Genomic DNA, 27,309 nt, shown 5'->3' on the forward strand with positions numbered 1-27,309 from the left:
GGTGAGGGTCAGGGATAGGGTGGGAGTATCTGCTGGGGACATTTCTTGGTGAACCCACTTTTTCAAAGGCTGCTTCAAGATATCACATATCCTGGGGAAATCAGGGCACTGGGCAGAGGAAGTGGGCTGAAGATTTCCAAACATTTTTCACTTTTACTTTATCTTTGTATTAGAATCACCTTTTCTGCAGATGACCTCAGAAGTTTTTGGTTTGTTTGTATAAAAACAATACTAGTTGATTTTCACTTATGAAAATAATGTATACATTGTCATGACTGTAAAACTTAAATACATAGAACTACTCTGCACTGCAAACTTGTTCCTAGGTTGTTGGCCATAGGATTGGTCTTTGGTTTATAGCTCAAAAAAGTTCATCAGGACACTGCCTGCACATCCCATCGTGCCCAGGAATGGTCTGTACCCTGTGCCTCTGTCCTTCCCAGGTGCAGTGGGGGCAGGAGAGTTTGTGAGCCCCTGTGAGAGTGGAGACAACATGGGTGAACCCTCTGCCCTGGAAGAGCAGAGAGGGCCTCTGCCCCTCAACAAGACCTTGTTTCTGGGCTATGCCTTTCTCCTCACCATGGCCACAACAAGTGACAAGTTGGCTAGCCGCTCCAAATTGCCAGATGGTCCTACAGGAAGCAGTGAGGAAGAGGAGGGTAAGACCCTAAGAAGCCCTGAGGGCTCTAACATGTGTATTTCCGTCCTTTCCATTCACTTTATGAACCATCTGTAGAGGAGGAAGAGCAAGTGGCAACTGGAATCACGGTCAGGGAAAATTAATTTAACCCTGCTTCTTGGTTTATAGACTATTCTCACAGAATTCCTTTTAGTGATCAGTTCCTCAAAACAATCCTGTGAGGCAGACGGGAGATAGATGTTACATTTTATAGACGCGGAAACAAGCTTGGAGAGGTCGAATAATTGCTTTTTATCCACGATAATGGTAAACTTGGGACTTAGAACCCAACGTTCACTTTACCTACTACAATCAAATCATCCATGTCAGTCAGGTTTCTGAATGCCCTGCCATCCTTCCCATTTGTGTTCTAGGGGCTAGAGTGAAGTTTATTCTCTTGAGGTCTGTGTGCAAGACTGGGAATGTGAGGTACCCAGTGTCCCAGGGTGATGTCAGAGAAAGAGCCTCTAAGCCTTTTCAACTCTTGTGTTTCAACCTTAAACTAAACCTACACATTTCTATGTTGTCTGTTACTCAGGGTTTGAGTAGACTGCAATGGGGAGAGGTAGAAATTATTTGACATGTCTAAAGAGTGTGTGATCTAGGAGAGAAAACTGGGCAGGTACAAATATACATTGCAATATAAGTGACTGACAGCAGTGCAGTACCCAAATGTGTCTGCAAAGACTAACAGTCCAAATGGAATGATGTTCTACAAGTTAGAGTTCTGACTAATACTGAGTCTTGCAAGAGGGAATCGAATCAGGGAACATTGTTATCAGAAAATAGCACCAACTGCAGATCTGTGATGGTTGGCGCTTCAGGTATGTGGATGATTTTCTTTTAAATTTATTTATTTTATTATTTATTTTACTTTTGGCTGTGTTGGGTCTTCATGGCTGCACGCGGGCTTTTCTCAAGTTGGGGAGAGGGGGCCACTCTTTGCGGTGCACGGGCTTCTCATTGTGGTGGCTTCTCTTGTTGCGGGGCACAGGCTCTAGGCGCACGGGCTCAGTATTTGTGGCTCGCGGGCTCTAGAGTGCAGGCTCAGTAGTGGTGGCACATGGGCTCAGTTGCTCCGCGGCATGTGGGAATCTTCCCGGACCAGGGCTCAAACCCGTGTCCCCTGCATTGGCAGGCGGATTCTTAACCACTGCACCACCAGGGAAGCCCCTGATTTTCTTAATTAACCAAAGCTATATCTCACCAGATACAGCTATGTGGAGATCTGTTCAGGGACGTGGGAAGGGTGGTCAGGGAGTTGCAATTGAGGTTTATACTATCTGGAAGGTGCACAAACAGTCGTGAGTATTGAGGCTTTAGGGTGTGGGAGCAGGTGTAGAGTGGGGGGGTTTCAAGATTAAGTGTGGATCAGGCCTGGTTTGTCAGACAATTCAGATAGGTACAGTGGGAAATGAGGCGTGTGAGGAGTTTCCTAGCCAAGAATGTAGTTTGACTTTGATCATAAGGGATTGGGAGTCCCTTGAGGTTTCTGTGAAGAGGTGTCATGGTATCAAAACAGTGTTCGTGGTCTGGTTTTGCTTTCACAATATTGATGGACTCTAGTCTTTATTCTTCAGCACACTCCTAGCCCTTTCCTAGACCAGGACTTCACAAAGCAGCTCTATAGATGTTTTATTTGTTGATTAGTACAGCATGCCTAAGAAAGCTGGCTTTGGTATGAGATGCAAACTGTCAAATTTCTTCAAAATCTGTGAGCCTGTGTGAGATTTAATAAACCTGAGAATTCCCTCCATTCCCCTTTGCAGATATATCACGTTTTTAATCCCATTCTTGTAACCATGTGTGAGGGGAGGTAGGTTTTGTCTAAATGAGGAGGAATTTGGACAGTTTTTTAAAGGGATCTCCATGTTTCTTATAGAAAGTGTGGTTATGGTGAATATGTCTGCTTTATGTTGCTCCTTCATCCTTAGACATTGCCCCTTTGATATTTTTGGTATATGAGAATGTTTAAAGGTTCGTCTATCTCAAGAAGCCCGAGACGTTTGTATTAGAATGGTCCTCCACAGAATTACAGTTTTTAAGAAACTATGTGGTATATCTTCCAGATAAATGGGAATCTCTTTTATTTATATCGGGAGCTCAGTAAAATATTTGAATCAGTCTTGTGAGACATACTTAGTAACGAGTTAAGAATATGGCACCTAGTCTCGTTGGGTGGCACACCATCAGGGACCCATCAGCCACAGGGATGGACTCCAGAGTTAGGTTTTAGTACCTTCATCCTTGATTTAGATGATGGAATTAAAAACCTGTTCATTTTAGCCTCTGGTTGGCAGGGCCATTCATGAAGTCAAAAGTAGAAAAAATTAAATCCAAACTAACTGAGAAAAATTAGAGAAAGGGACTGCCTAGACAGGGTAATATTTGATTACACAAATGCAGGAAATATAGATGGGGATTAAAATCTAAACAGGTTGGGACTAGAAACGGTCCTGGATTAAGTTAGACATAAAATAGAAGTCTTGAGACAAATAAAGAGCTGTGCGGGGCCTTGGCAGTGACTCAGCAGCAGAGTGCTGGTACTGAAAATTGTGGCATGATATATTGATATGGGTCGAGGATGCCACGGCAAAACAGAAATAGTCTTGCTGTATTCTGAGTTTCTTATAACCCTTTGGAGTTTCCAGTTTCATTTTGAGTTTTCATTTTCAAGAAAAGAGCAATAAAAGTGAATAGGCTGGCCAGTCAGACCTAAACAGAGGCCTGAGTTTGGGGCATCAACACTGCCTGAGGAGCCCCAGCAGCAGGGACGGCACCAGAGAGCAGGGGGCTGGGCAGCCTCCTCAGGGGGTCTGCTCCAGCAGGTTTTACTACGGGTATGAGGGGGAAGGGAGTGGTCTTGGCACTGAACTTTTAAACATTTGGTTGGTTTTTTTTATTGGTGATAAGTTCAATAGAGCTTAATTTCTACAATTTCCTAATTAAATAAAATATATTTTTAATGTGTTATTTATATAAGAGGAGCAGATGACGAGAAAACAAGCTCAAATTAGATATTGGTCAAAAGAAGCAATTTCTAATTGCCTAGGGTCATTATAGCTTCAGCCTCATGTCTCATAACTTCTACTTCTACTTCACCCTCAAGATTATAGAGCAGGGCTTCCCTGGTGGCGCAGTGGTTGAGAGTCCGCCTGCCGATGCAGGGGACATGGGTTCGTGCCCCGGTCCGGGAAGATCCCACATGCCACGGAGTGGCTGGGCCTGTGAGCCATGGCCGCTGAGCCTGCATGTCCGGAGCCTGTGCTCCGCAACGGGAGAGGCCACAACAGTGAGGCCCGCGTACCACAAAAAAAAAAAAAAAAAAAAGACTATAGCGCAGTCATTGATGTTCAGTGTCCTGAGGTACTTCAAGACCATCAAAGGGAGATAGTTTTCAATAAAAGGTTGAATCAGGATTTTCTGGCTAAACTTCACTTTAATTAGTTAAATTTTAGAAACCCTGTTTTCTTTGAGCATTTTGGTTTATCAAAGATTTAGTGTATAAGGGGGTAAAATGCTGATGAAGGGCAAATTTGAAGGCTTTATTATAAAAAGTGCTAATCAGTCATTCTTCATCTCCAGAGAAGGCAGAATTAGAGGAAATAGGGTTAGTTTGCAGAAGGAGAGATTTAGGGTAGACATAAGGAGGAACTTCCTGATGGTAAGGGTTACTCAAGTTGGAGTACAGCACTGTGGGAAGTGGGTGCGTGTCCATCCCTGTGCACAGTCCCATGACTCATTCTTAGTATAGAAACCTTTGATGTTTTCAGGTGTAGGACCTGCCTCCATTTCTCATCTTTCCCCACCCCTCCTGCTCTTTCCCTTCTTTTGGCAGCATTTTATAGGCCTCAAGACAGATCTCTTTCTGACCCATGGGGAAGCCCTTCACCTGCATCTTTGGGATACAGTGCTGTGGAGATAGCTGGGGAGTAGAAAAGGGGGCAGTAAGAAGCAGGCATAAAGTAGCAAATAAAAAAACAGCTGGTAGTAACTATTATCTTCGTTATGTCTCTTTAATAGAATTTTTAGAAATTCCTCCTTTCAACAAGCAATACACAGAATCCCAGCTTCGAGCAGGAGCTGGCTATATTCTCGAAGACTTCAATGAAGCCCAGGTGAGGAGTTTCTTTGTGTAGATTCCCAAAGGGGCAGTGATGAGAAGAGTCCACTTGCTGTACCGAGAAGAAGGCTGATAGGGGCCGGGGACGATGGATACAGTTGCTAGAGATTTCAGGAACTGGGAAACTGCCAAAACATTGTCGCATGAGACAGAATTTTTACTGTGTACAAGGAAGAGAAGTTAGAACCTTGGGTTACTTAATAGCTGTGGTTCTGTTGCTGGGACAAAAGCAGATTAAAATTGGTGTTTAATAGCAATCCCTGTTGCAGTGTTGGCTAAATACTTGGGGTTTGGTTGTCCCTTGAGGATTTAAGCCCCCAGAAAGCTGCAGGTGAGGCAGGGGGATTATCTAGGGAAGCTACTTGGGCTTTTTAGTGAGAGAACAGGCCTTGAGCAGAAGGACAGACTCAGTCACATTTTGGATAGTATATGGAAGTGTTCAGATCTGTTCCCTATGACTCATTAAGGCTACTATTCAGGGGCTTTCCCTAGAAGTCACTAGACCCATGGGTGCCGTTCCTTTTCTTCCAGTGTAATACAGCCTACCAGTGTCTCCTAATTGCGGATCAGCATTGTCGAACCCGGAAGTACTTCCTGTGCCTTGCCAGTGGGATTCCTTGTGTGTCTCATGTCTGGGTCCATGATAGTTGCCATGCCAACCAGCTCCAGAATTACCGCAATTATCTGCTGCCAGCTGGGTACAGCCTCGAGGAGCAAAAAATTCTGGATTGGTGAGTAGCTGAGAGCCCATCTAGAACGGCAGACAGGAAGACAGCAAGCTTCCAGAGGGGGAGAATCTAGGAGAGTAAATATTTCTAGAAACTAGAATGATCATAGGATAAATTACAGAATTTCAGTGGGTTTGAGATTATTTTAGCAGTTCATCTAGTTTATTATCCTAGAGTATATTGGTTAGGGACCTTTTGAAAATGTGTGAGATTTTCATGTAGATTCAATATTCTCAACTTGTTTTAAGCAACACGTTTAAAAATACAGGCTCAGGAGCATGATTTGGCTTAAACTTGGCCTCAGGATAAACATGGAAATCAGAAGGGGTAGATGAGAAGGTCAGGATCCCAGAAGATACACATCATTCAGAGAAGGAGGGAAGGGGCGGGGGGTGATACCCTAACGCAGGGCTATTGAAAGCAGTCAGCTGTACCTGCGTCCCTTTGCAGAAAGGCTGTCATTGGATATTATCTGTTGTGCTGTTTCTCTGACTCCTTCGTAGGCAACCCCGTGAAAACCCTTTCCAGAATCTGAAGGTACTCTTGGTATCAGACCAACAGCAGAACTTCCTGGAGCTCTGGTCTGAGATCCTCATGACTGGGGGGGCAGCCTCTGTGAAGCAGCACCATTCAAGTGCCCATAACAAAGGTACCTGAAAAGTTTGTGTGTGTTGTCGTTGCTCCAAGGATGTCCATGACCCGTAGCACTTAGGCCTTGTGGTCTAAGTCTCAGTCTTGATAGGCTGACCCTTACCCGTGTTTCTAAGAGAAGAAAAGTACCACCTTCAAGAGGTGAGCCAACATGAGTGACGCACCGGGCTGTTTATGCTTCTCCTGGTGTCCACTGGTATACCTGCTAAACTCAAGGCCAGCACATAGTGATTGTGACTTTTCACTTTTGGTTGTGATCACTGGCACTGTGTTTGACATGAAGGGCTTTAGTTTGGGCAGAGCGGGATATACTGGTGAGAAGGCTCATCTGTCTTTTAACTGGAGGACTAAATTGAGTCTCCTTTCCTCACTCACCTTCCCCTGCTTCCTGCAGATATTGCTTTAGGGGTATTTGATGTGGTGGTGACGGACCCCTCGTGCCCAGCCTCGGTGCTGAAGTGTGCTGAAGCATTGCAGCTGCCTGTGGTGTCACAAGAGTGGGTGATCCAGTGCCTCATTGTTGGGCAGAGAATTGGATTCAAGCAGCATCCAAAATATAAACACGATTATGTTTCTCACTAAGGATACTCGGTCTTATCGGTTTTATTCCCTGGTGTTGTGGAGACTGTGTTTTAACCAGGTTTTAAATGTGTCTTGTGTGTAACCGGATTCCTTGCATGGATCTTGTATATACTTTTATTTGCTGGACTTTTATGATAAAATAAATGTTGAATCTCTGGTTGTAGTAACTGGGATTTCTTCATCCATTTCTTTGAGCTTAATCTCAACAAATAGCAAGACAAACATAGTACCTTCTCTGCAGTTTTCAATGGGCTTGTTCACTGTAGAAGGAGAGCTAGCCAAGGAAAATAACAGGGAGTGAATTTTTTTTAAAGTTTTCTGTGGTATCATTGTCTGTCAAAAGATTAACCTGGGCTGTCTAAAATTCAGCACTTTCAAAAACCTGATTTTACAATAGGCCCAGATTTATAGTTGTGGCAGAAGTTGAGTGGAATTGGGCACAGCTCTTAGTTTTCTGTCAATGAAAAAAAAAATCTCTCTTTAGAGTTGAGCTCACTAACAGCTGACCTGTGGGTACTGTACTCTCAGCCAAAAGGGTAAAGGACCAATTGTTGTGAATGGGTGGTGACTATAAACAACGACTTGCTGCAAGGATATAAACATGAGAAACAGTGATAACACTTGGAAATGTTTGTTAGAAGCTCTAGCCAGAGGTCCAAAATTTTATTACGGTTACTGTTACAGTTGCTGGAAGCTGTTCCTTCTGTACTCCTAGCATCATCCCTGTTGATGTCCTCTCATTCTCTAAAGTGGGCTTAAATATCTTTTTTTTCTTCCAGATAGTAAATATTTTAGGCTTTTTTGGCCATTTGGTGTGCCACAACTACTTACCTTTGCTACGACAGCATGAAAGCAACTGTAGACAATAGGTAAGCAAATGAGTGTGACTGTGTCCCAATAAAACTTTATTTTACAAAAACAGGTGGCTGGCCATAGTTTGCTAACCTCTGCTCCAGAGGAAGCAGTGGAAGGGGTCATCTTTAGCTGGCAATTACAGGGAATAAGGGTGTGTAGTATGTGGTGGAAGATGTAGAGATGAGGACCAGATTGAGTGGCTACACACTGAGGCCAGAATGCTGCATTCTTTTTCAGTTTGGAGGGGGTTATTCAATGAATATTTCGGTTCACACTGATATGAAGATTGTTATCAGTGATGGTTGAGCCAGATTACTCCTGTGGTCCTTCTAAGTGGGATAATTAGACCTGCATCTTTCACTATTTGAAATCTAACAATTTTTTTTCTTAAGGACCTTTTTTCTTTGTTAAAAAATACTTTGAATACATTGTCAATAGCCAGAATTATTACCCTCTTACCAATCTGAAATAATTGGAAGTTACTGGTAAAATTCTTCAGAGTCACAGTTTTGAAGATCCTTAAGGATAGGAGATGCTCAGTTTTAATTTCTGAAGGAGGAAAGGAGGTCTGTGGGGTGTGGGGAAGCCTGTCTTACCTGGTGCCTTTCTTGCTCACTGGTAACAGCCAGAATTTGACTTATTAATAAATGTAATTCCTTTTTCACATGAGCCATTTAACATTCTGATCTGTATAGCTTACTGCTGTGTCTCTCCCAGTCTGAACAGTACCTAGGCATATAGGTGCTCAGTAAATGAACATATCCGACAAATGTTCTCAATGTAACAGATCCTGCATGGTCAGCAGAGGGAGGGCTGACGCCACAAGTCCTCCTTGGTGGATGGGTTAAGAACTCCCCTAAGGTGGGGCAGGTGCCCCTTCCACATGGGAAGGAGGGGGGAGGATTTGTATCCATGGATGTTCAATAACTGCTTCTAGGAGAAAAGGTAGAGCTTTTCCAGTAGCTGCAGACATACAGTGTCTGGCCAGAGAATGGGATGTTTGTTTTGAATCTTCTGTTACAACGCAGGGGATTGACTTACTTAGTTTGTGGACCAGAAATTCTCACATCCCGAAACTGCAAAAGAAAAAAAAGAGTTGCATCAAAATATCATGCTTTCCCAAGATTTTCTTCAAAGAAATATGAATCAGGGCAACCTGTGATCTAGATAATCTCATCTTAAAATTCTTCTTGCTAATAAAATCACTTAGGAGAAATCTGCTTGACATTTCAGAGAGAGAAAGCAGAATAATAAATTGCTTTTTTGAATGGGACAGACCTCTGAGAGAAGACACCTACCACTGAGTCTCACTATTAGATTTTTAAAAAGTTTGGAGTTAGAAGGAGCAGTCCCCTCCTTTCAGAGGCAAAAAGCTGGGGGGCAGGGAGGCTGGGGTGGGGGATGCTAAGGCTGCACAGCTGGTTCGCGTCACGCTAGGGACTGACGCCCTGCCTCAGCGCCAGGAGTGTTGGTTCTTTACTCTGATGACTTTGACTGCAAAATAATCTTCACTGATGATCAGACACAGCCCTTTCTCTTGCTGAGCCTTACTTTGCTTGTTTATAAAAGGAGGGTATTTGGACTAGATGATGGCTAAAGTCTCCTTCCAGCTCTGGAATTCTACAACTTGTTACAAAGCCACATACACACAGTCCACTGAGTGCCCCAAAGGCAGTTGTTCCTACCTGCCCAGGGTGCCACCAGCCTGGGTGTAATATTTGTTATAATCTAGTCTTAACAGTAGTTGAGCCAAGTCCGAGTTGATCTGATGATTGCGAACACTGGAGAGAATCTTGAATAGGAGTGAAGACTGGCGGCTAAAACCCTGCAGAGAGAAGGACTCAAGCTGTCATTCCTCTTAGACTTACCAGCTATCCATGTGGAGTGAAGGAGCAGGGGAGATTCCTTGGAAAAGTCTTGCTGAAAATTCCACAGTACCAACTGGCCTTCCCCATTCCCATTTCTGTTAGCTCCTAAAATGACTTCTTCATACCGAGTCCATAGAATGCATGACTTCCTATGAAAGTACTCTCATACTCAGTAGGAATTTAGCAGCCAGCTTCAAATTAATATATTCTGCTGTGTACTGGGGTTGGGGAGAGCCTGTGTTTCCGTTACAGGCAGATAATTATAATCTCAGTGAAACAGAGGGTTAGTTCAAGGAAGTAAGGAGGTTGGATGTTAGAAAGTAAGAACAAAGCCAGTGCATATCTGGTGGGCTGAATAAACTATTCAGGGCTGAACTATATTTGAACGCTCAGGCAGCACATAATTATCTGCTTTAAAAACTGATACCAACATTTTTTATCTTATTATTTCTGTGTGTATGTATTGGGGAAATGTTTTAACTGACTCAGAGGAAAAGATCACGATTTCCCATCCACAAAGCCACCTCTGTCCTTTGGACAGGGCTGCTTACTTTCAGTGGCCAGGCTGACTTACCTTCACCAGGATGCTCAGCTGGGCGGCCCCACGTTCATCCAGTGGGCCCAGATTCTGACTGACCAGCGAGCAAAAGCTGTGGCAGAGATCTAAGATTTCATTCAGGCAGTGAAACACCTAGCCAGGAAACACAGTTGACGTTAGGAGAAAAAGGAAGATACACTTGTGAAATTAAAGATTTGGGAAAATAAGAGCCAACCTATTCCCATTCTCTACATCTGACCTCAGGAGAGACAATGCAAGTCCTGCCAGCCCCTCAAAATGCAACATGTGTAAAACACTCTTCCCTTCCAGGCAAAGACACTGTCATTCTTAGTCACCCTGCACGAAACCTCCACTCAAGCCACATTAAACTAGTCATTGTCTCTGGGACTCACCGAGTGTGCTCCCACCTTGAGCTTTGCTTTCAGTGTTGTTCCCTGTGCCTGGGATACTCTCCTCAATACCAGCTTGAGTCCTACTCCTAACAGCGCGCTCCCTTCCCCACCACAGCCTTTAGCGACCCCTTGCTTCCCTCTCCTCTATATTATCTGTACTGTTTACTTGGCGTTTGTTCAGGCCGTCTGTGTTGTTACTGATCTGTGATGTATGTAAGTCCTGTTTCTCCAACTAGATTGTGAGCTCCTTAAGGGCAGAGCCATGACTTATACCTCTTTGTATCCCCAGTGCCTTGCATACAGTAAGCACTCAATAAATATTTAATGACCATCACCTGCTCTGATATTCTGCTTTCCCCAAGGATGCACTCATACTGTACAAGGACAGTCTACCTGTGACAATGGTTCTTGGTTGTTTTCAATTCACAGAACCCTTTGGAGTGGCATCTACAGAACTCACTCTCCCTTAAAAATAACAGCAGCCCCAAATACCAGAACAAAAGAGTGTGGCACAACTGAGGAATAACAAGTAGCTCCCGTCAAAGATAAAGCATAACTTGTTCTATTAGAATCTACAAGGGGTCATTTTCATCTTGCTGCTTTTTCATCCTTGAACTGGAATCAGCTTGTGAGCTTTCAAAGATTGGTGCCTGGGTTCTACTAATTTAAGTGCTCTGGGTCCTAGATTACTTTAAAGCTCCCAGATGATTCCCACGTGGGTCCAAGGCTGAGAATAACTTCCCTGAGGGAGATGCACAATATATGTATGTACATATGTACACACACACACACACAGAGGGAGACACTGCTCTAGTTGTCTGTGAAAACAACTTCCAAACTGGTCGATCCTGATCCACAAGATTTCTAAGAAAGTAAATTCTACATGCTTTTCATTAGTCTTTCTGTGGTGTCAGAAAGGTTTTTAAAAATTTCTTTAAATCCTTCCTTCTGAGGGTTAAGCATATATTCTTTTATCTATAGCTGCTCACCACATCTTGTGATATAGTATTTCAGAAATTCAAAGACATTTAAGTTCCTTTTTAGTATTCCCTCTTAGTTTTGCTTTATAAGTTGTTAAAAATGTTCAAAGACAGAGATTGGAAAGTTGCTTAATGATAGTTCCATATCCTGGCAAGTGCCTAAGGGAACAGTCAGGCTAGAAGCAGTCTGAGGAAACCAACCAGCCCTACTTACAGGTTTCAACAAGATAAAGGACTGGGCCAGCAAATTGCTCAGGAAGTGGTCGTGAGCCAATCGGATGCTTTCAAAGTCTCGGGTAGAATTGATTTGATGAAGCAGCTGTGAGAACTGAGACTCCAGCACATCAACCTGGTAGACAGTTGCACAAATGATTTTAGTACCTTGCATAGTCTAAGTACGCAAGAACATCAGATGCCTGAGAGGATGAAACAGGAACTCTGCTCCCACTCACCTTCCTCCTATCCAAGCCCCTTTAAAGCTGAACGAAGACCCCCTTAACGTTGCCTCGCCTTGTAGGAAGTCGTCTGCCTACTTCCTGACGACCTCCAATGTCTTGGCAGATCTCACCCCCACACCCCCATCCCCCGCACGCCACATCCCCTCCGCCGACTGACTTGGTTAAGTCCTATGGGATTCCAGAAGCTACAGCAAACTATAAAATAAGGGGGCAACAATAATTAAATACTGCATTACTGATAAGGACCTTAACTCCTCGTTCTCCTTCATCCACTTATTTCCATTACCCTCTAAAATGCCCCCCAAGAAACATGCCTAGTGATATAATCCATGAATTTTCTCAAATTCCAGTTTATCACCAAATGCAGGATTCCTCTTCAATGACTCCTGCCAACCTCCTGGACTTTTTTTTCACACCCTTTCCTTCTACTCATCCCTCGACACAGACCTGGAGGTAGTACTGAAGATTATCCACCAAGAAGGCCATGTGATTTCTTAGGCGCCACTTGACTGCGTCGGTCTGGTTGGACTTGAGGTGCTTGCGCTGCATCTGTAGGGCCCAGCAGTGCTGCAGCTCAGCTTGTACCCGGCGCACACTCAGCAAGTACTTGAAAACAACATTGTACCTTGACAGAAACACCAGACTATTCAAGATAAAAACTTCACCCCCCTCAAGCCCCACCTGCGTGACAAACCCTAGAACTCTGTGCCACCCATTTCTCCCCAAAAGGCAGGAAGGATATAAGTTTGCCTAGAGATGGGAACAGATAAACTGGTTTATTTATGTGATGGAATATTGCACAGCCATTAAAATGAATGAACTTCAGCTGTACAACATAAAATGACTCCTAGCAATATGATTTTGAATAAAAAAGGGAAATTTAAAAAGATTACATATAGCCTGATACCTTTTTTTGTAATGCTTAAAACAACTAAATAGAAAAAATATATATACTTTGGGAGAACATATATAGATGTTATAAAACTGTGTAGAAAGGATAGAAGGGACTTCCCTGGTGGCGCAGTGGTTAAGAATCCGCATGCCAATGCAGGGGACACGGGTTCGAGCCCTGGTCCGGGAAGATACCACATGCCATGGAGCAACTAAGCCCATGCACGGCAACTACTGAGCCTGTGCTCTAGAACCCGCAAGCCACAACTACTGAAGCCTGTGCACCTAGAGCCCGTGCTCCACAAGAGAAGCCACCGCAATCAGAAGCCCGTGCATCGCAACGAAGAGTAGCCCCCACTCGCTGCAACTAGAGAAAGCCCGATGCATATAAAACAAACAAAAATTTTAAAAATTAAAATTTATAAAAAAAAAAAGCATGGAATTTAGGGTAGTGGTCACTTAGGGTTGGGGGAGGCAAGGGGGCAGGGCTGGGAAGGACCACACAGGTAGATGGACATTACTGCCAGTGTTCTAGACATTGTTCTAAAAGTGGTTCTGTGGCATTTGTGTGTGTGTGTATGAAGGAGGAAGGAGGGCCCTGCATGGACAAATAAGAATGTGTTGGGAACCAAGGATTTTGGTTGCTGTGATTCTCTGTCCCTGAAGCCCACAGAAGAGGAGATAAAATTGAGGGCTCTGTGGGGAGTGGGGGTGGGGAGGGATAGGTTAGGAGTTTGGGATTAACAGACACACACGACTATATATAAAGTAGATAACCAACAAGGACCTCCTGTATAGCACAGGGAACTATATTCAAGATAATAACCTATAATGGAAAGGAATCTGAAAAAAAAGAATCATATATATCTATATGAATCACTTTGCAGTACACCTGAAACTAACACATTGTAAACCAACTATACTTCAATTAAAAAAAAAAAATCAAGGGCTCCCCTCACAGAGCTCTAGGTAGCTGCCTGATATTGACCCCTGTACCGAGAAGATGCATGGGAAGAGCAGCTGATTCCTGGTAGAATTGGGCTTATTTACCTATTCTTAGGCTGGCTTGCATAAGATAACCTGATTCCATCTGCCTTTAAAAATTATTTCTAATGGAACAATGTACTGAAAATAGTACACCTTGTTTGTATTCTGATTTGAACAAACCCAACCATAAGACATTTTTTAGATAATGGGGGAAATTTCAATGTGGACTGGATATCAGATAATAAGGAATTATTGTTAATTTTACTGGGTGTGATAATAGCACTGTAGTTATATTAAAAAGATGCCTTTTTTAAAAAAAAATTATTTTTGGCTGCATTGGGTCTTTCTTGTTGGGTCTTCGTTGCTGTGCATGGGCTTTCTCTAGCTGCGGTGAGCGGGGGCTACTCTTCGTTGCAGTGCGTGGGCTTCTCATTGTGGTGGCTTCTCTTGTTGCAGAGCTTGGGCTCTAGGTGCACGGGCTTCAGTAGTTGTGGCACTCAGGCTCAGCAGTTGTGGCTCGCGGGCTCTAGAGCGCAGGCTCAGTAGTTGTGGCGCACGGGCTTCGTTGCTGCGCGGCATGTGGGATCTTCCTGGACCAGGGCTCGAACCCATGTCCCCTGCATTGGCAGGTGGATTCTCAACCACTGTGCCACCAGGTAAGTCTCAAAGATGGCTTTTTTGAATTGCATAGTGGTGGAGTGAAATGACATGTCTGGGATTTGCTTTATAAGGCTCTGGCCAAAAAAAGGAGATGAAACAAACAGCGTGATGTTGCTAGTTACTGAAGATGGATGATGCGTCCATGGGTGTTTGTGATAGTCCATACCTTTGTTTATATTTGAAAATTTTCAAAATAAAATGTTTAGGAAAATACTTCTGAGCTTGATTTCTTCAAGGGTGTTAAGAGCATCTCAAGTGAGAAGGAAAGTGGACTGGGAGCTACGGAGGCTCTTTGGACAGAGTCCAGGCAGCTTACTTATGTGGGCTGTGGGCTCTGCGTCTTCTCCCTAAACCAGCTTTATCTTTCCAGTTTATGTCTAGTCTCTCATACCCTAAGCTTCTCTTCCCCCCAAAAGTAGAGGGTTATGAACAGGAATGGAGAGGATGAAGAGAGGCCAAAAACCTGGCAGCCTGTAAATTGCTCGTTATTTTGCAATTAAAAAAAAAAGCTCTGATGGGGCTTCCCTGGTGGTGCAGTGGTTGAGAGTCCGCCTGCCGATACAGGGGACACGGGTTCGTGCCCCGGTCTGGGAAGATACCGCATGCTGCGGAGCGGCTGGGCCCGTGAGCCATGGCCGCTGAGCCTGCGCGTCCGGAGCCTGTGCTCCACGACGGGAGAGGCCACAACAGTGAGAGGCCTGCGTACCGCAAAAAAAAAAAAAAAACCTCTGATGGTTTTAAGGGTTTGACCCGCCCACTCATCCCAGCATCCACTACTCCTACCGTCTCACATCTGCAGCTTCACTTATTAATGTTATCTGTCCAGACCCCGAAGGCATCTGAGTTTGCAGCCTCTGACTTATAGACTGTTAAAAACCAGCTGGGGGACTTCCCTGGCAGTCCAGTGGTTAGGACTTGGTGCTTCCACTGCAGGGGGCCCGGGTTCAATCTCTGGTCAGGGAACTAAGATCCTGCAAGCTGCGGGGCGTGGCCAGAAAACAAACAAAACCAGTTGGCTGGCTATCTTGCTCCCAACCAATTCTACTCCTGATAATTTCTTCTCGTGGAAGTAAGATGGGTAATAATTACCTGTGAGAAACTCAGAAATACTCACTTTTCCAGGACAGCAGGTGTGAAGAGAATGTGTAGTGGCCACTGCACTTTATAGGAAAGACCTAGGGCTGCCCAGCCGGATGCAGGGGCTTCCCGGGGAGAAGTTTCCCGAGAAGGCCCTTCTCTTGCCTGAGTAGCATCTGTTAAGAACAGAGAAGATGACTTTGCTCATCTAGAACTAGAGTTTCAACAAGGTGAGGAACATTCATGAAATGAGCGCTCACTCGAACCTGCAGTGTCAGAAGCATAAAGGGGATACAAAGGGGACTTGTAGAAGGCAAGGAAACTCCCATGGGGTATTCTCTTAGGAGGTCTTTTAGAGATTCTTTTTTTAGTCTTAAAGAACTGTGGCTATAAATAAACAGAGACCATTCCAGCAGCATGACAAAAACAAGCCAAAACCATGGCCTGGCCATCTCTTAGCCTCTCTTGACTTCCCTTTTCTTTTGTGTAAAATTAGGGTACTGGACTAGGTGATTTCTAAGGTCCAAAATGATATGGTTTCTGTGGAAGTGGATGGAAGCAGAACAGGTAATGACCAGTAGGAGCAGAAAGACTCTAGGAAGCACAGCAAACCTTTATGTTCCTTTCCATGATACTCGATTGTTAAGTGCAACAGAGGGAGAAGGTTGTCATCATCTAGCAGCACCTTGTGTGCTGACTGTTGGAAGGCCACATTCACATCTGCAAGAAAGAACACATGGGCTGAGAGAAGGCTTGGCTATGTAACAAATCCATACTCCCCTGGCTTTCCACCTCTCCTGCAGCCCGCCTATCACTAATAGTAGGATACGGTAAACAGTAGTTGCTTCTGCCTGACTAGCATGCATTCCTTCTCCTGTTGCTGATAACAGCGCCCTGGTTTTCCTTGGAGAATCACCCCTGTCCAGAACAATCCATGTAGTTCCAGTGGGGTGGACAATACCTGACCGTCAGGGTAGGCAGGTGACCCAGGAACGATCTACCTTGTTACACTATTTTGTTTAGGGATATGAACATGACCCACAAGCCAGGCCAATCCAGAGGCTCTATTCAGATTCTGAAAGAGGGTAGCTATTTTTTATTCAAGATAAACACGGACTCAGTAGGATGTGAACTTGGTTGCAAGCCATCTTGCTACCATACGGAGCAGGCCTGTCTCAGAAGAAAAGGCAGAGGTGAAAGATGGAATGACACCAAGTCCTGAAGGCGTCATGTAAGCCTTGGAGCAAAACTGCCTAGAGCCATCTTACCTCTGACCTTTTCAGTTACGAGAATCAATAAATTCTCTTTTTTCCTTTGCTTAAGTGAATTTGAATTGGGTTTTCTTGCAACCAAGAAAGTCCTGTGTAAGCACAGTGGACATCTATTGTTTTATAGAGCTAGAAAAACAGTAACCCTGTCTCCCCTCCTGCCCCACTCCCCTCTTTTTTGACTCTGATCCTTATGTAACTCTCCTCAAGTAGTTTGATTAGGAGTGGTAATCCTTCCCATTGGCCAAAGCTGAACACTTTACTGAGGTAGGCATATCTTCCTTTTTTTTTTGCTGCACCTTGTGGCATGCGGGATCGTAGTTCCCCGACCAGGGATCGAACCCGTGCCCCCTGCAGTGGAAGCTCAGAGTCTTAAACCACTGGACCACAAGGTAAGCCCCCAAAGTAGGCGTTTCTTAGTCTGACCTCTTTGATACAGGGATAGGTATATGATCCAGTTGGGCTAATCAAAACCCTTTCCCTGGAATCCCTTAACTTGCTACCAGAGAGACCAGGTTTGACTCCCCCAGTAGACTCTGTGAGGTATGTTCCTGGGAGCTGCTGGTGGCCATGTGGCCAGATGGGACTGGAAGGCCATCAAAGAGCACACAAGAGGCACAGACAAGGTAAGAGAGAGAATCCTAGCAATCCCTAGTTTCAGTTCTCAGGACCAGATATATCCCTGTCCCGCTGGAGTTACAGATACAATAGCAAATACACTCCCCTTTTCTACCTAGGTTAGTTTTCCATCACTGACAGCCTAACGAGTTCTAATACAACAAGTGGCCATAAGTCCCAATATGGAGACTTCCCTGGCAGTCCAGTGGTTAAGACTCCACGTTCCCAATGTGGGGGGGGGGCACGGGTTCGATTCCTGATTGGGGGACTAAGATCCCATGTGCCACATGGCGTGGCCAAAAAAAGAGAAAATCTCAATATGTCCCTTAAGAAATAAATGGCTATAATCTGATGAGATGAAATACTGGTTTGAAGGCCTGTACCAACCCTTCCAGGAAGAGTCACGAGCTGAAGCTGCTCCCAGTAACAACAGTGTGAGCCTACCTGAGTGGCCTTCCATTTTGGAAACACTCTCTGTAACTCACTAGGCTGCTCCTATGTGGCCCAGGCCTAAATGGTTTGGCAGCAGCTAAGAAATACACTACAACTTCAGTAAGCTGGTAATTTTTGGGCCCCAGGGCAATTACCATGTTCAGTTACTGCAGTGGGTGGTGTTTTTAACATGTGTTGAGCTGTATCAATGAAGGCCTGAAACAGTTCTCCACGTCCCAGAAGGTAAAAGTCTTTAATGATCTGCAGAAAGAATTTCAATTTACAATTCAGTAATCCAGCAGAGCTTTTCACTATCCTAAGAGAATTATGCATATAATTTCCAATTTCATCAGTTTGAGCCCAACCTACAAAAGGTCGTAGGCTTTTGGCATTTTAAAGGGACATACTTAGTAATGGCAGGATGACTGGTGTGTCTTTGATATCATTTATTCAATGAAAGCACAATAATGCCAGAAGAAAGTAAGCCAAAGCTTTGTACTGTAATAAACCTGTAGCATTAGATGGAGTTTGCCCACTTGGATGAGGACATAAGGAGCCACTCTGGAAGTCTGGGGACAGGCAACCAGTACTCTCAGGAGAGGACAGAGAATAACGTCATTGTCCACCAGCATCATTTTAAGAGTTAAAAGAACAGCTAAGCTATTACCTTCAGCTGACCCAGTAAATCTGACTCTTCCACCATCAGCTTCCAGAGATGCTGTGAAAAGAACCAATGAAACAGGGTCAATTGAGGACACAGGGTGGGAAGGGGAAGCTGGGACGAAGTGAGAAAGCAGCACTGACATATATACACTACCAAATGTAAAATAGATGGCTAGTGGGAAGCAGCCGCATAGCCCAGGGAGATCAGCTCGGTGCTTTGTGACCACCTAGAGGGGTGGGATAGGGAGGGTGGGAGGGAGGCTCAAGAGGGAGGGGATATGGGGCTATATGTATACATATAGCTGATTCACTTTGCTGTACAGCAGAAACTAATGCAACATTGTAAAGCAGTTATACTCCAGTAAAGATGTGGGGAAAGAAAAAAAACAGGGTCAAAGTTTCATTACAATGAAAACTCCTATAAAGAATGGTTTTGTACAAATCCAGCAAGGTATTGGAAAAAAGAATATATACCATGACCACACTGGGTTAATCCCAGGAATAAAAGTCTAACAGTTAAAAAAATATATGAGATGGAAATATTCTGGAATTAGACAGTGGTAATGGCTGCACAACATCGTGAACATACTAAAACCCACTGAATTGTACCTATTTTTAAATGGCTCAAATGTTTAACTTTGTTGTGTGAATTTTATCTCAATAAAAGTTTTAATATGAATATAATTCACTACATTAAAGATTAAAAAAGAAAAAACATGATCACCTCAATGGATGCAGAAAAAGCATCTGATAAAACTCAATATCTGTTCATGATTTTAGAAAGAAAGCAAACAAGGAATAGAAGGAAATTTCTTTATTCTGATAAAGGGTATATACCAGAACCCCACAGCAAAGAACCTATTTGATGGTGAAACATTAGAAGAAATTCCTTTAAAGTCATCCAACATTGTACTAAAGACTTGCCAATATAGAAAAAAAAAAAACTGAAAAGGAAGAAACAAAACTGTTATTATTGACAGATAATATCACTCACTACCTGCACAGAAAGTCCAAGAGAACTGACATATAGATTATTAGAACTAGTAAGAGAATTCGGCAAGCTTGGTGACTGAGATACAAAAAATCAACTACATAGCCGTTACCAGCATCAAAGGATCCTGACTAGGATTTGCCCCGTGAAGTGATCAATGTCGTGAAGTGATCAATGTTGATTCAGGATTCCTGGAATCTCCACCCTGGTGCTCCCCTTTGCCTTCTCTCACTGGAACTGATACAGATTAGGAACTGGCCTTTGGCCCTTCTCTAATACACAATACTAGACAAAATAGCTGACATCCCCAGAGGAATATAAGCACACAGGTCAAAATAATTAGACATGGGAAGAGTAAAAGAAATACAACAGACTAGGTAACACATACCATCTGAAGCAGAAGTTTTAGAACTGACTGAGTGGCTAGTATAGTGGGATATCCCCTGTAAGACTGAGGTTTCCCATATCCCAGCTGTTCAGAGTACTGCCTGCTACTGGCGCTTTTGGCTAAAGGGAGCTACCTTGCCCATCGTTCCCTCCTGAGGAACCAATTTCTGATAGATGCAGAGGTATAATGGCCTAGCCCTCTAACCTCAATTTGGGACATCTCTGAAGGGCCATTCTAGCTTCAGAGCTCTGCATAAGATGGCCAAGTCTTCTGCTGCAACCACATCACAGTTTATTTCCCCTCTCTACTCAATCCTGCTTCCCTCACTTCTTGCCAAATCTCAGTCACAAAATCTGTTTCCTGGGGAAATCTGACCTTTGACACAGACCAAAAATTTTAAATACTCTTTACAAATATGCTTAAAGAGGTAAGTGTAATAGCAATATAAATATACAAAAATAAATCATAAAAAAGAACCAAGACGCTGGATCAATTGAATATCCATATGCAAAAAATTAAAACTTGATCTATACCTTGCACCACATACAAAAATTAACTCAAAGTGATCATAACCCTACATGTAAAACTAAAACATATAAGTTTTCTAAAAGAAAACAGGAGAAAATTTTTGTGACTTTGGGTTACACAAAGGTTTCTCAGACACAACACCAAAAGCATAAGCCACACACAAAAAAGAAATTGACAAAACTGGACTTAATCAAAATTAACAACTTCTACTCTTTGAAAGACACTGTTAAGAGAATGAAAAGACACGTCATAGACAGGAAGAAAATATTTGTAAGTCACATATCTGATAAAGGACTTACATTCAGAATACATAAACTCTCAAAACTCAACAGTAAGAAAATAAAACAAAAACAAGAAAAAATGGACAAAAGTTTTGGACACTTCACCAAAGAAGATATATGGATGGCAAACAAGTGTATGAAAAAAATTTCAACATCATTAGTCATTAGCGGAATGGAAATTAAAACTACAATGGGGGAATAATCCAAATGTCTATGAACAGATGATGGGAAAACACATTGGTATGAACAATGGGATACTACTCATCAGTAAAAAAGACTAAACTATCAATATATGTGACATGGATTAATCTCAATTATGCTCAGTAAAGGAATACCTAGGAATAAATTTAACCAAGGAAGTGAAAAATCTGTACAACAAAACAAGTCTTTGTTGAAAGAAATTGAAGACAGCATAAATGGAAAGACATTCCATTTTCATGGATCAGAAGAATTATATTGCTAAAAAGTGTATACTATTCAAAGCTATCTATAGATTCAACACAAACCCCGTAAAAATTCTTATCAAAATTCCAAAGGCATTCTTCACAAAAATAGAAAAAAATACTAAAATTTGTGTGGAACCACAAAAGACTCCAAACAGCCAAAGCAATCCTGAGAAACAATAACAAAGCCTGTGGTATCACACTTCCTGACTTCAACTATACTACAAAGCTAAAGTAATTAAAAGAGTATGGGACTTTGGGACAAGATGGCAGAGTAGAAGGGTCTGAGCTCACCTCCTCTCACGAAAACACCAAAATCACAACTAACCACTGAACAACCATCAACAGAAAAGTACTGGAACCTACCCAAAAGATATTCTACTTCCAAAGACAAAGAGGAAGCCACGATGAGATGGTAGGAGGGGTGCATCTGTGATACAATCAAATCCCATACCCACTGGGTGGGTGACCCACAAACTGGAAAACAATTATATTGCAGAAGTTCTCCCACAGGAGTGAGAGTTCTGAGCCCCACATCAGGCTCCACAGTCTGAGGGTCTGGCATCAGAGGAGGAGCCTCCAGAGCATTTGGCTTTGAAGCCTTATCACAGGAACTCCACAGGACTGGGAGAAACAAACGCCACTCCTGGTGGGTGCACACAAGGTCTCATGTGTACCAGGACCTAGGGAAAAAGCAGTGACTTCATAGGAGCCTGGGCCAGACCTACCTGCTGGTCTTTGAGGGTCTCCTGGGGAGGCAGAGGGCAGCTGTGGCTCACTGTGGGGACAAGGACACTGGTGGCAGAGGTACTGGCTACGCACTGGCGGGAGCTGTCCTGGAGGCCACCATTTTGATGCCAAGACCTCACCCCACCCAACAGCCTGAAAGCTACAGTGAGGCATGCCTCAGGCCAAACAACCAACAGGGCAGGAACACAGCCCCACCCATCAGCAGACAGGCTGCCGTAAAGTCTTCCTGAGTCCACAGCCACCTCTAAACCCACCCCTTGATCCAGCCCTGCCCACCAGAGGGAAAAGACCCAGCTCCACCCACCAGTGGACAGGCACAAGTCCCTTGCACCAGGAAGCCTACACAAGACTCTTAGACCAGCCTCATCCACCAGGGCGCAGACACCAGAAGCAAGAGGAACTATAATCCTGCAGCCTGTGGGGCTGCAAACACAGAAAGTTAGATATAATGAGGCAGCAGAGGAATATGTTCCAGACGAAGGAACAAGATAAAACCCCAGAAGAACAACTATGTGAAGTGGAGATAGGCAATTTACCTGAAAAAGAATTAGGAGTAACGATAGTAAAGATGATCCATGATCTTGGACAAAGAAGGGAGGCACAGACCGAGAAGATACAAGAAATGTTTAACAAAGGGCTAGAAAATTTAAAGAACAGACAAACAAAGATGAACAATAACTGAAATGAAAAATACACTAGAAGGAGTCAATAGCAGAATAAATAAGGCAGAAGAACGGATAAGTGAGCTGGAAGACAAAATGGTGGAAATCACTGCCACAGAACTGAATAAAAAAAAAAGAATGAAAACAAATGAGGATAGTTTAAGAGACCTCTGGGACATTAAATGCACCATCATTTGCATTATAGGGGTCCCAGAAGAAGAGAGAGAGTAGGGCCTCAGAAACTATTTGAAGAGAGAATAGCTGAAAACTTCCTGAACATGGGAAAGGAAACAGTCACCCAAGTCCAGGAAGCACAGAGAGTCCCTTACAGCATAAACCCAAGGAGGAACATACCAAGACACATATTAATAAAAATGACAAAAATTAAAGACAGAAAATATTAAAATCAACAAGGGAAAAGCAACAAATAACATACAAGGGAATCCCCATAAGGTTACAGCTTATTTTTCAGCAGAAATTCTGCAGGCCAGAAGAGAGTGGTATGATATATTTAAAGTGATGAAAGGGAAAAACCTACAACCAAGATTACTTTACCCAGCAAGGCTCTCGTTCAGATTCAACAGAGAAATAAAAAGCTTTACAGACAAGCAAAAGCTAAGAGAATTTTGCACCACCAACCAACTTTACAACAAATGCTAGATGAACTTCTCTAGGTGGAAAAGAAAAGCGCACAACTGGGAACAAGAAAATTACAAACGGTAAAGCTCACCAGTAAAGGCAAACATACAGTAAAGGTAGAAATCATCCATACACAAATATGATATCAAAACCAGCAATCGCAGGGCTTCCCTGGTGGCGCGGTGGTTAAGAATCCGCCTGCCAATGCAGGGGACATGGGTTGGAGCCCTGTCCCAGGAAGATCCCACATGCCGTGGAGCAACTAAGCCCGTGCACCACAACTACTGAGCCTGCGCTCTAGAGCCCGCGAGCCACAACTACTGAGCCTGTGTGCCACAACTACTGAAGCCCGCATGCCTAGAGCCCGTGCTCCGCAACAAGAGAAGCCACCACAATGAGAAGCCCACGCACGACAACAAAGAGTAGCCCCCACTCACCACAACTAGAGAAAGCCCATGCACAGCAATGAAGACCCAATGCAGCCCAAAATAAATAAATTTATTTAAAAAAACACCAGCAATCGTGAGAAGAGCGGAGTACAAATGCAGGATACTGGAAATGCATTTGAAATTAAGAGACCAGCAACTTAAAACAATCTTGGATATATAATAGACTGCTATATCAAACCTCATGGTAACCGCAAACCAAAAATCTACAATAGATATACACATAAAAAGGAAAAAGGAATGCAAACACAACACTAAAGATAGTCATCAAATCACAAGAGAAGGGAACAAAAGAAGAAGGGAAGAAGAAAGACCTTCAAAAACAATCCCCAGGGCTTCCCTGGTGGTGCAGTGGTTGAGATGCAGGGGACACGGGTTCGTGCCCCAGTCCGGGAAGATCCCACATGCCGTGGAGCGGCTGCGCCCGTGAGCCATGGCCGCTGAGCCTGCACGTCTGGAGCCTGTGCTCCACAACAGGAGAGGCCACAACAGTGAGAGGCCCGCGTATCGCAAAAAAAAAAAAAAAAAAATCCCCAATTAACAAAATGGCAATAAGGACATACAAATCAATAACTACCTTAAATGTAAATGGATTAAATGCTCCAACCAAAAGACACAGACTTGCTGAATAGATACAAAAACAAGACCCATATACATGCTGTCTACAAGAGACCCACTTCAGATCTAGTGATACATAGACTGAAAGTGAGGTGATGGAAAAAGATATTCCATGCAAATGAAAATCAAAAGAAAGCTGGAGTAGCAATACTCATATCAGACAAAATATACTTTAAAATAAAGACTGTTATAAAGAGACAAAGAAGTACACTACATAATGATCAAGGTATCAATCCAAGAAGAAGATATAACAGTTATAAATATATATGCACCCAACATAGGAGCACTTCAATATATAAGGCAAATGCTAACAGTCATAAAAGGAGAAATCAATAGTAACACAATAATAATGGGCGACTTAACACCCCACTTACATCAATGGGCAGATCATCCAGACAGACAATTAATAAGGAAACAGAAGCTTTAAATGACACATTAGACCAGATGGATTTAATTGATATTTATAGAGCATTCAATCTGAAAGCAGCAGAATACACATTCTTCTCAAGTGCACACAGAACATTCTCCAGGATAGATCACATGCTAAGCCACAAAGCAACCCTTGATAAATTTAAGAAAATTGAAATCATATCAAGCATCTTTTCCGACCACAACACTATGAGATCAGAAATCAACTACAAGAAAAAAACAAAAACACAAATATGTGGAGGCTAAACAATATACTATTAAACAACCAATGGATCACTGAAGAAATCAAAGAGGAAATTGAAAAATTCCTAGAGACAAATGAAAATGAAAACATGATGATTCAAAATCTAAGGGACACTGCAAAAGCAGTTCTAAGAGGGAAGTTTACAACAATATGTCTTACCTGAGGAAACAAGAAAAATCTCAAAAACTAGAGAAAGAAGAACAAACAAAACACAAAGTTAGCAGAAAAAATCATAAAGATCAGAGAAGAAATAATTGAAACAGAGACGAAGAAAACATTGCAACTAAAAGCTGGTTCTTTGAAAAGATAAACAAAATTGATAAACCTTTAGCCAGATTCATCAAGAAAAAAAGGGAGGGACTTCCCTAGCAGTCCAATGATTAACACTTCACCTCCCAATGCAAGGTGTGCGGGCTTAATCACTGGTTGGGGAGCTAAGATCCCACATGCCTCGTGGTGAAAAAACCAAAACATAAACCAGAAGCAACATTGTAACAAATTCAATAAAGACTTTAAAAATGGTCCACATCAAAAAAAAAATCTCTAAACAAAAAAAAAAGGGAGAGGGCTAAAATCAATAAAATTAAAAATGAAAAAGGAGAAGTTACAACAGACATCACAGAAATACAAAGGATCATAAGAGACTACAGCAAGCAACGATATGCCAATAAAATGGACAACCTAGAAGAAATGGAATAAATTCTTAGAAAGGTACAAGCTTCCAAGACTGAACCAGGAAATAGAAAATATGAACAGACCAATCACAAGTACTGAAATTGAAACAATGATTTTAAAACTTCCAACAAACAGAAGTCCAGGACCAGATGGCTTCACAGGCAAATTCTATCAAACATTTAGAGAAGAGCTAACACCTATCCTTCTCAAACTAATTCAAAAACTTGCAGAGGAACACTCCCAAGCTCATTCTACGAGGCCACCATCACCCTGATACCAAAAGAGACAAAGACACCAAAACCAAAGATACCACAAAAAAAGAAAGTTACAGGCCAATATCACTGATGAACATAGAGGCAAAAATCCTCAACAAAATACTAGCAAACCGGGACTTCCCTGGTGGCGCAGTGGTTAAGAATCCGCCTGCCAATGGGGACACAGGTTCGAGCCCTGGTCCAGGAAGATCCCACATGCCATGGAGCAACTAAGCCCATGTGCCACAACTACTGAGCTTGCGCTCTACAGCCCGTGAGCCAAAACTACTGAGTCCACGTGCCACAACTACTGAAGCCTGCGTGCCTAGAGCCCGTGCTCCACAACGAGAAGCCACCACAATGAGAAGCCTGCACACCGCAATGAAGAGTAGCCCCCACTCAGTGCAAGTAGAAAAAGCCCGTGCACAGCAACAAAGACCCAACGCAGCCAAAAAAAAAAAAAAAAAATACTAGCAAACCAAACCCAACAATACATTAAAAGGATCAGACACCATGATCAAGTGGGATTTATCCCAGGGATGCAAGGATTTTTTCAATATCTGCAAATCGATCAGTGTGATAAACCACATTAACAAATTGAAGAATAAAAACCATATGATCATGTCAGCAGAAGCAGAAAAAGTTTTTGACAAAATCCAACACCCATTTATGATAAAAACTCTCTAGAAAGTGGGCACAGAGGGAACCTACCTCAACATAGTAAAGGCCATATATGACAAACCTACAGCTAACATACTCAACAGTGAAAAGCTGAAAGCATGTCTTCTAAGAACAGGAACAAGACAAGGATGTCTACTCTCACCACTTTTACTCAACATAGTTTTAGAAGTCCTAGGCATGACAATCAGAGAAGAAAAAGAAATAAAAGGAATCCAAACTGGAAAAGAAGAAGTAAAACTGTCACTGTTTGCAGATGACATGATACTATACATAGAAAATCCTAAAGATGCCACCAGAAAACTACTAGAGCTCATCAATGAATGGAGACACAAAAAGACCCCAATAGCCAAAGTAATCCTGAGAAAGAAAAATGGAGCTGGAGGAATCAGGCTCCCCGACTTCAGACTATACTATAAAGCTACATTAATTAAAACAGTATGGTACTGGCACAAAGCAGACTTATAGATCAATGGAACAGGATAGAAAGCCCAGAGATAAATCCACGCACCTATGGTCAACTAATCTACGACAAAGGAGGCAAGAATATACAATGGAGAAAAGACAGTGTCTTCAATAAGTGGTGCTGGGAAAACTGGACAGCTACATGTAAAAGAATGAAGTTAGGGCTTCCATGGTGGCGCAGTGGTTAAGTATCCTCCTGTCAATGCAGGGAACACAGGTTTGAGCCCTGGTCCAGGAATATCCCACATGCTGCGGAGCAATTAAGCCCACAAGCCACAACTACTGAGCCCACATGCCACAACTACTGAAGCCCGCATGCCTAGAGCCTGTGCTCCGCAACAAGAGAA

General features: G+C 43.0%; 2 protein-coding genes across 12 annotated transcripts in view; one reads left to right on the top strand and one right to left on the bottom strand.

The window, feature by feature from the left end:
• Window positions 1-6,930, top strand: part of TP53BP1 (tumor protein p53 binding protein 1) — an 89,155-nt gene extending 82,225 nt beyond the window's left edge. For 9 of the 10 annotated variants that reach the window (XM_030842724.2, XM_030842728.2, XM_060294369.1 and 6 more), the window contains 5 exons: window positions 444-659; window positions 4,703-4,797; window positions 5,334-5,533; window positions 6,034-6,179; window positions 6,576-6,930. In XM_030842724.2, coding sequence (XP_030698584.2) covers window positions 444-659; window positions 4,703-4,797; window positions 5,334-5,533; window positions 6,034-6,179; window positions 6,576-6,763 — 845 coding nt within the window. In that variant the 3' untranslated portion in view covers window positions 6,764-6,930. Of the gene's footprint in view, window positions 1-443; window positions 660-4,702; window positions 4,798-5,333; window positions 5,534-6,033 lie in introns of all 10 variants that reach the window. The other variant, XM_060294368.1, reaches the window with a different exon arrangement.
• A 283-nt stretch (window positions 6,931-7,213) lies between these two features.
• TUBGCP4 (tubulin gamma complex component 4) overlaps window positions 7,214-27,309 on the bottom strand; it is a 47,206-nt gene continuing 27,110 nt past the window's right edge. The window contains exons 10-19 of one of the 2 annotated variants that reach the window (XM_060294395.1): window positions 25,050-25,076; window positions 18,476-18,526; window positions 17,964-18,069; window positions 16,103-16,210; window positions 15,528-15,666; window positions 12,323-12,500; window positions 11,632-11,766; window positions 10,061-10,177; window positions 9,304-9,443; window positions 7,214-8,694 (exon numbers count right to left, since the gene is read on the bottom strand). In XM_060294395.1, coding sequence (XP_060150378.1) covers window positions 8,682-8,694; window positions 9,304-9,443; window positions 10,061-10,177; window positions 11,632-11,766; window positions 12,323-12,500; window positions 15,528-15,666; window positions 16,103-16,210; window positions 17,964-18,069; window positions 18,476-18,526; window positions 25,050-25,076 — 1,014 coding nt within the window. In that variant the 3' untranslated portion in view covers window positions 7,214-8,681. The remainder of the gene's footprint in view (window positions 8,695-9,303; window positions 9,444-10,060; window positions 10,178-11,631; window positions 11,767-12,322; window positions 12,501-15,527; window positions 15,667-16,102; window positions 16,211-17,963; window positions 18,070-18,475; window positions 18,527-25,049; window positions 25,077-27,309) is intronic. The other variant, XM_030842741.2, reaches the window with a different exon arrangement.

This window comes from Globicephala melas, chromosome 2 (assembly GCF_963455315.2).
Source record: "Globicephala melas chromosome 2, mGloMel1.2, whole genome shotgun sequence".
NCBI classification, from domain to species: domain Eukaryota; kingdom Metazoa; phylum Chordata; class Mammalia; order Artiodactyla; family Delphinidae; genus Globicephala; species Globicephala melas.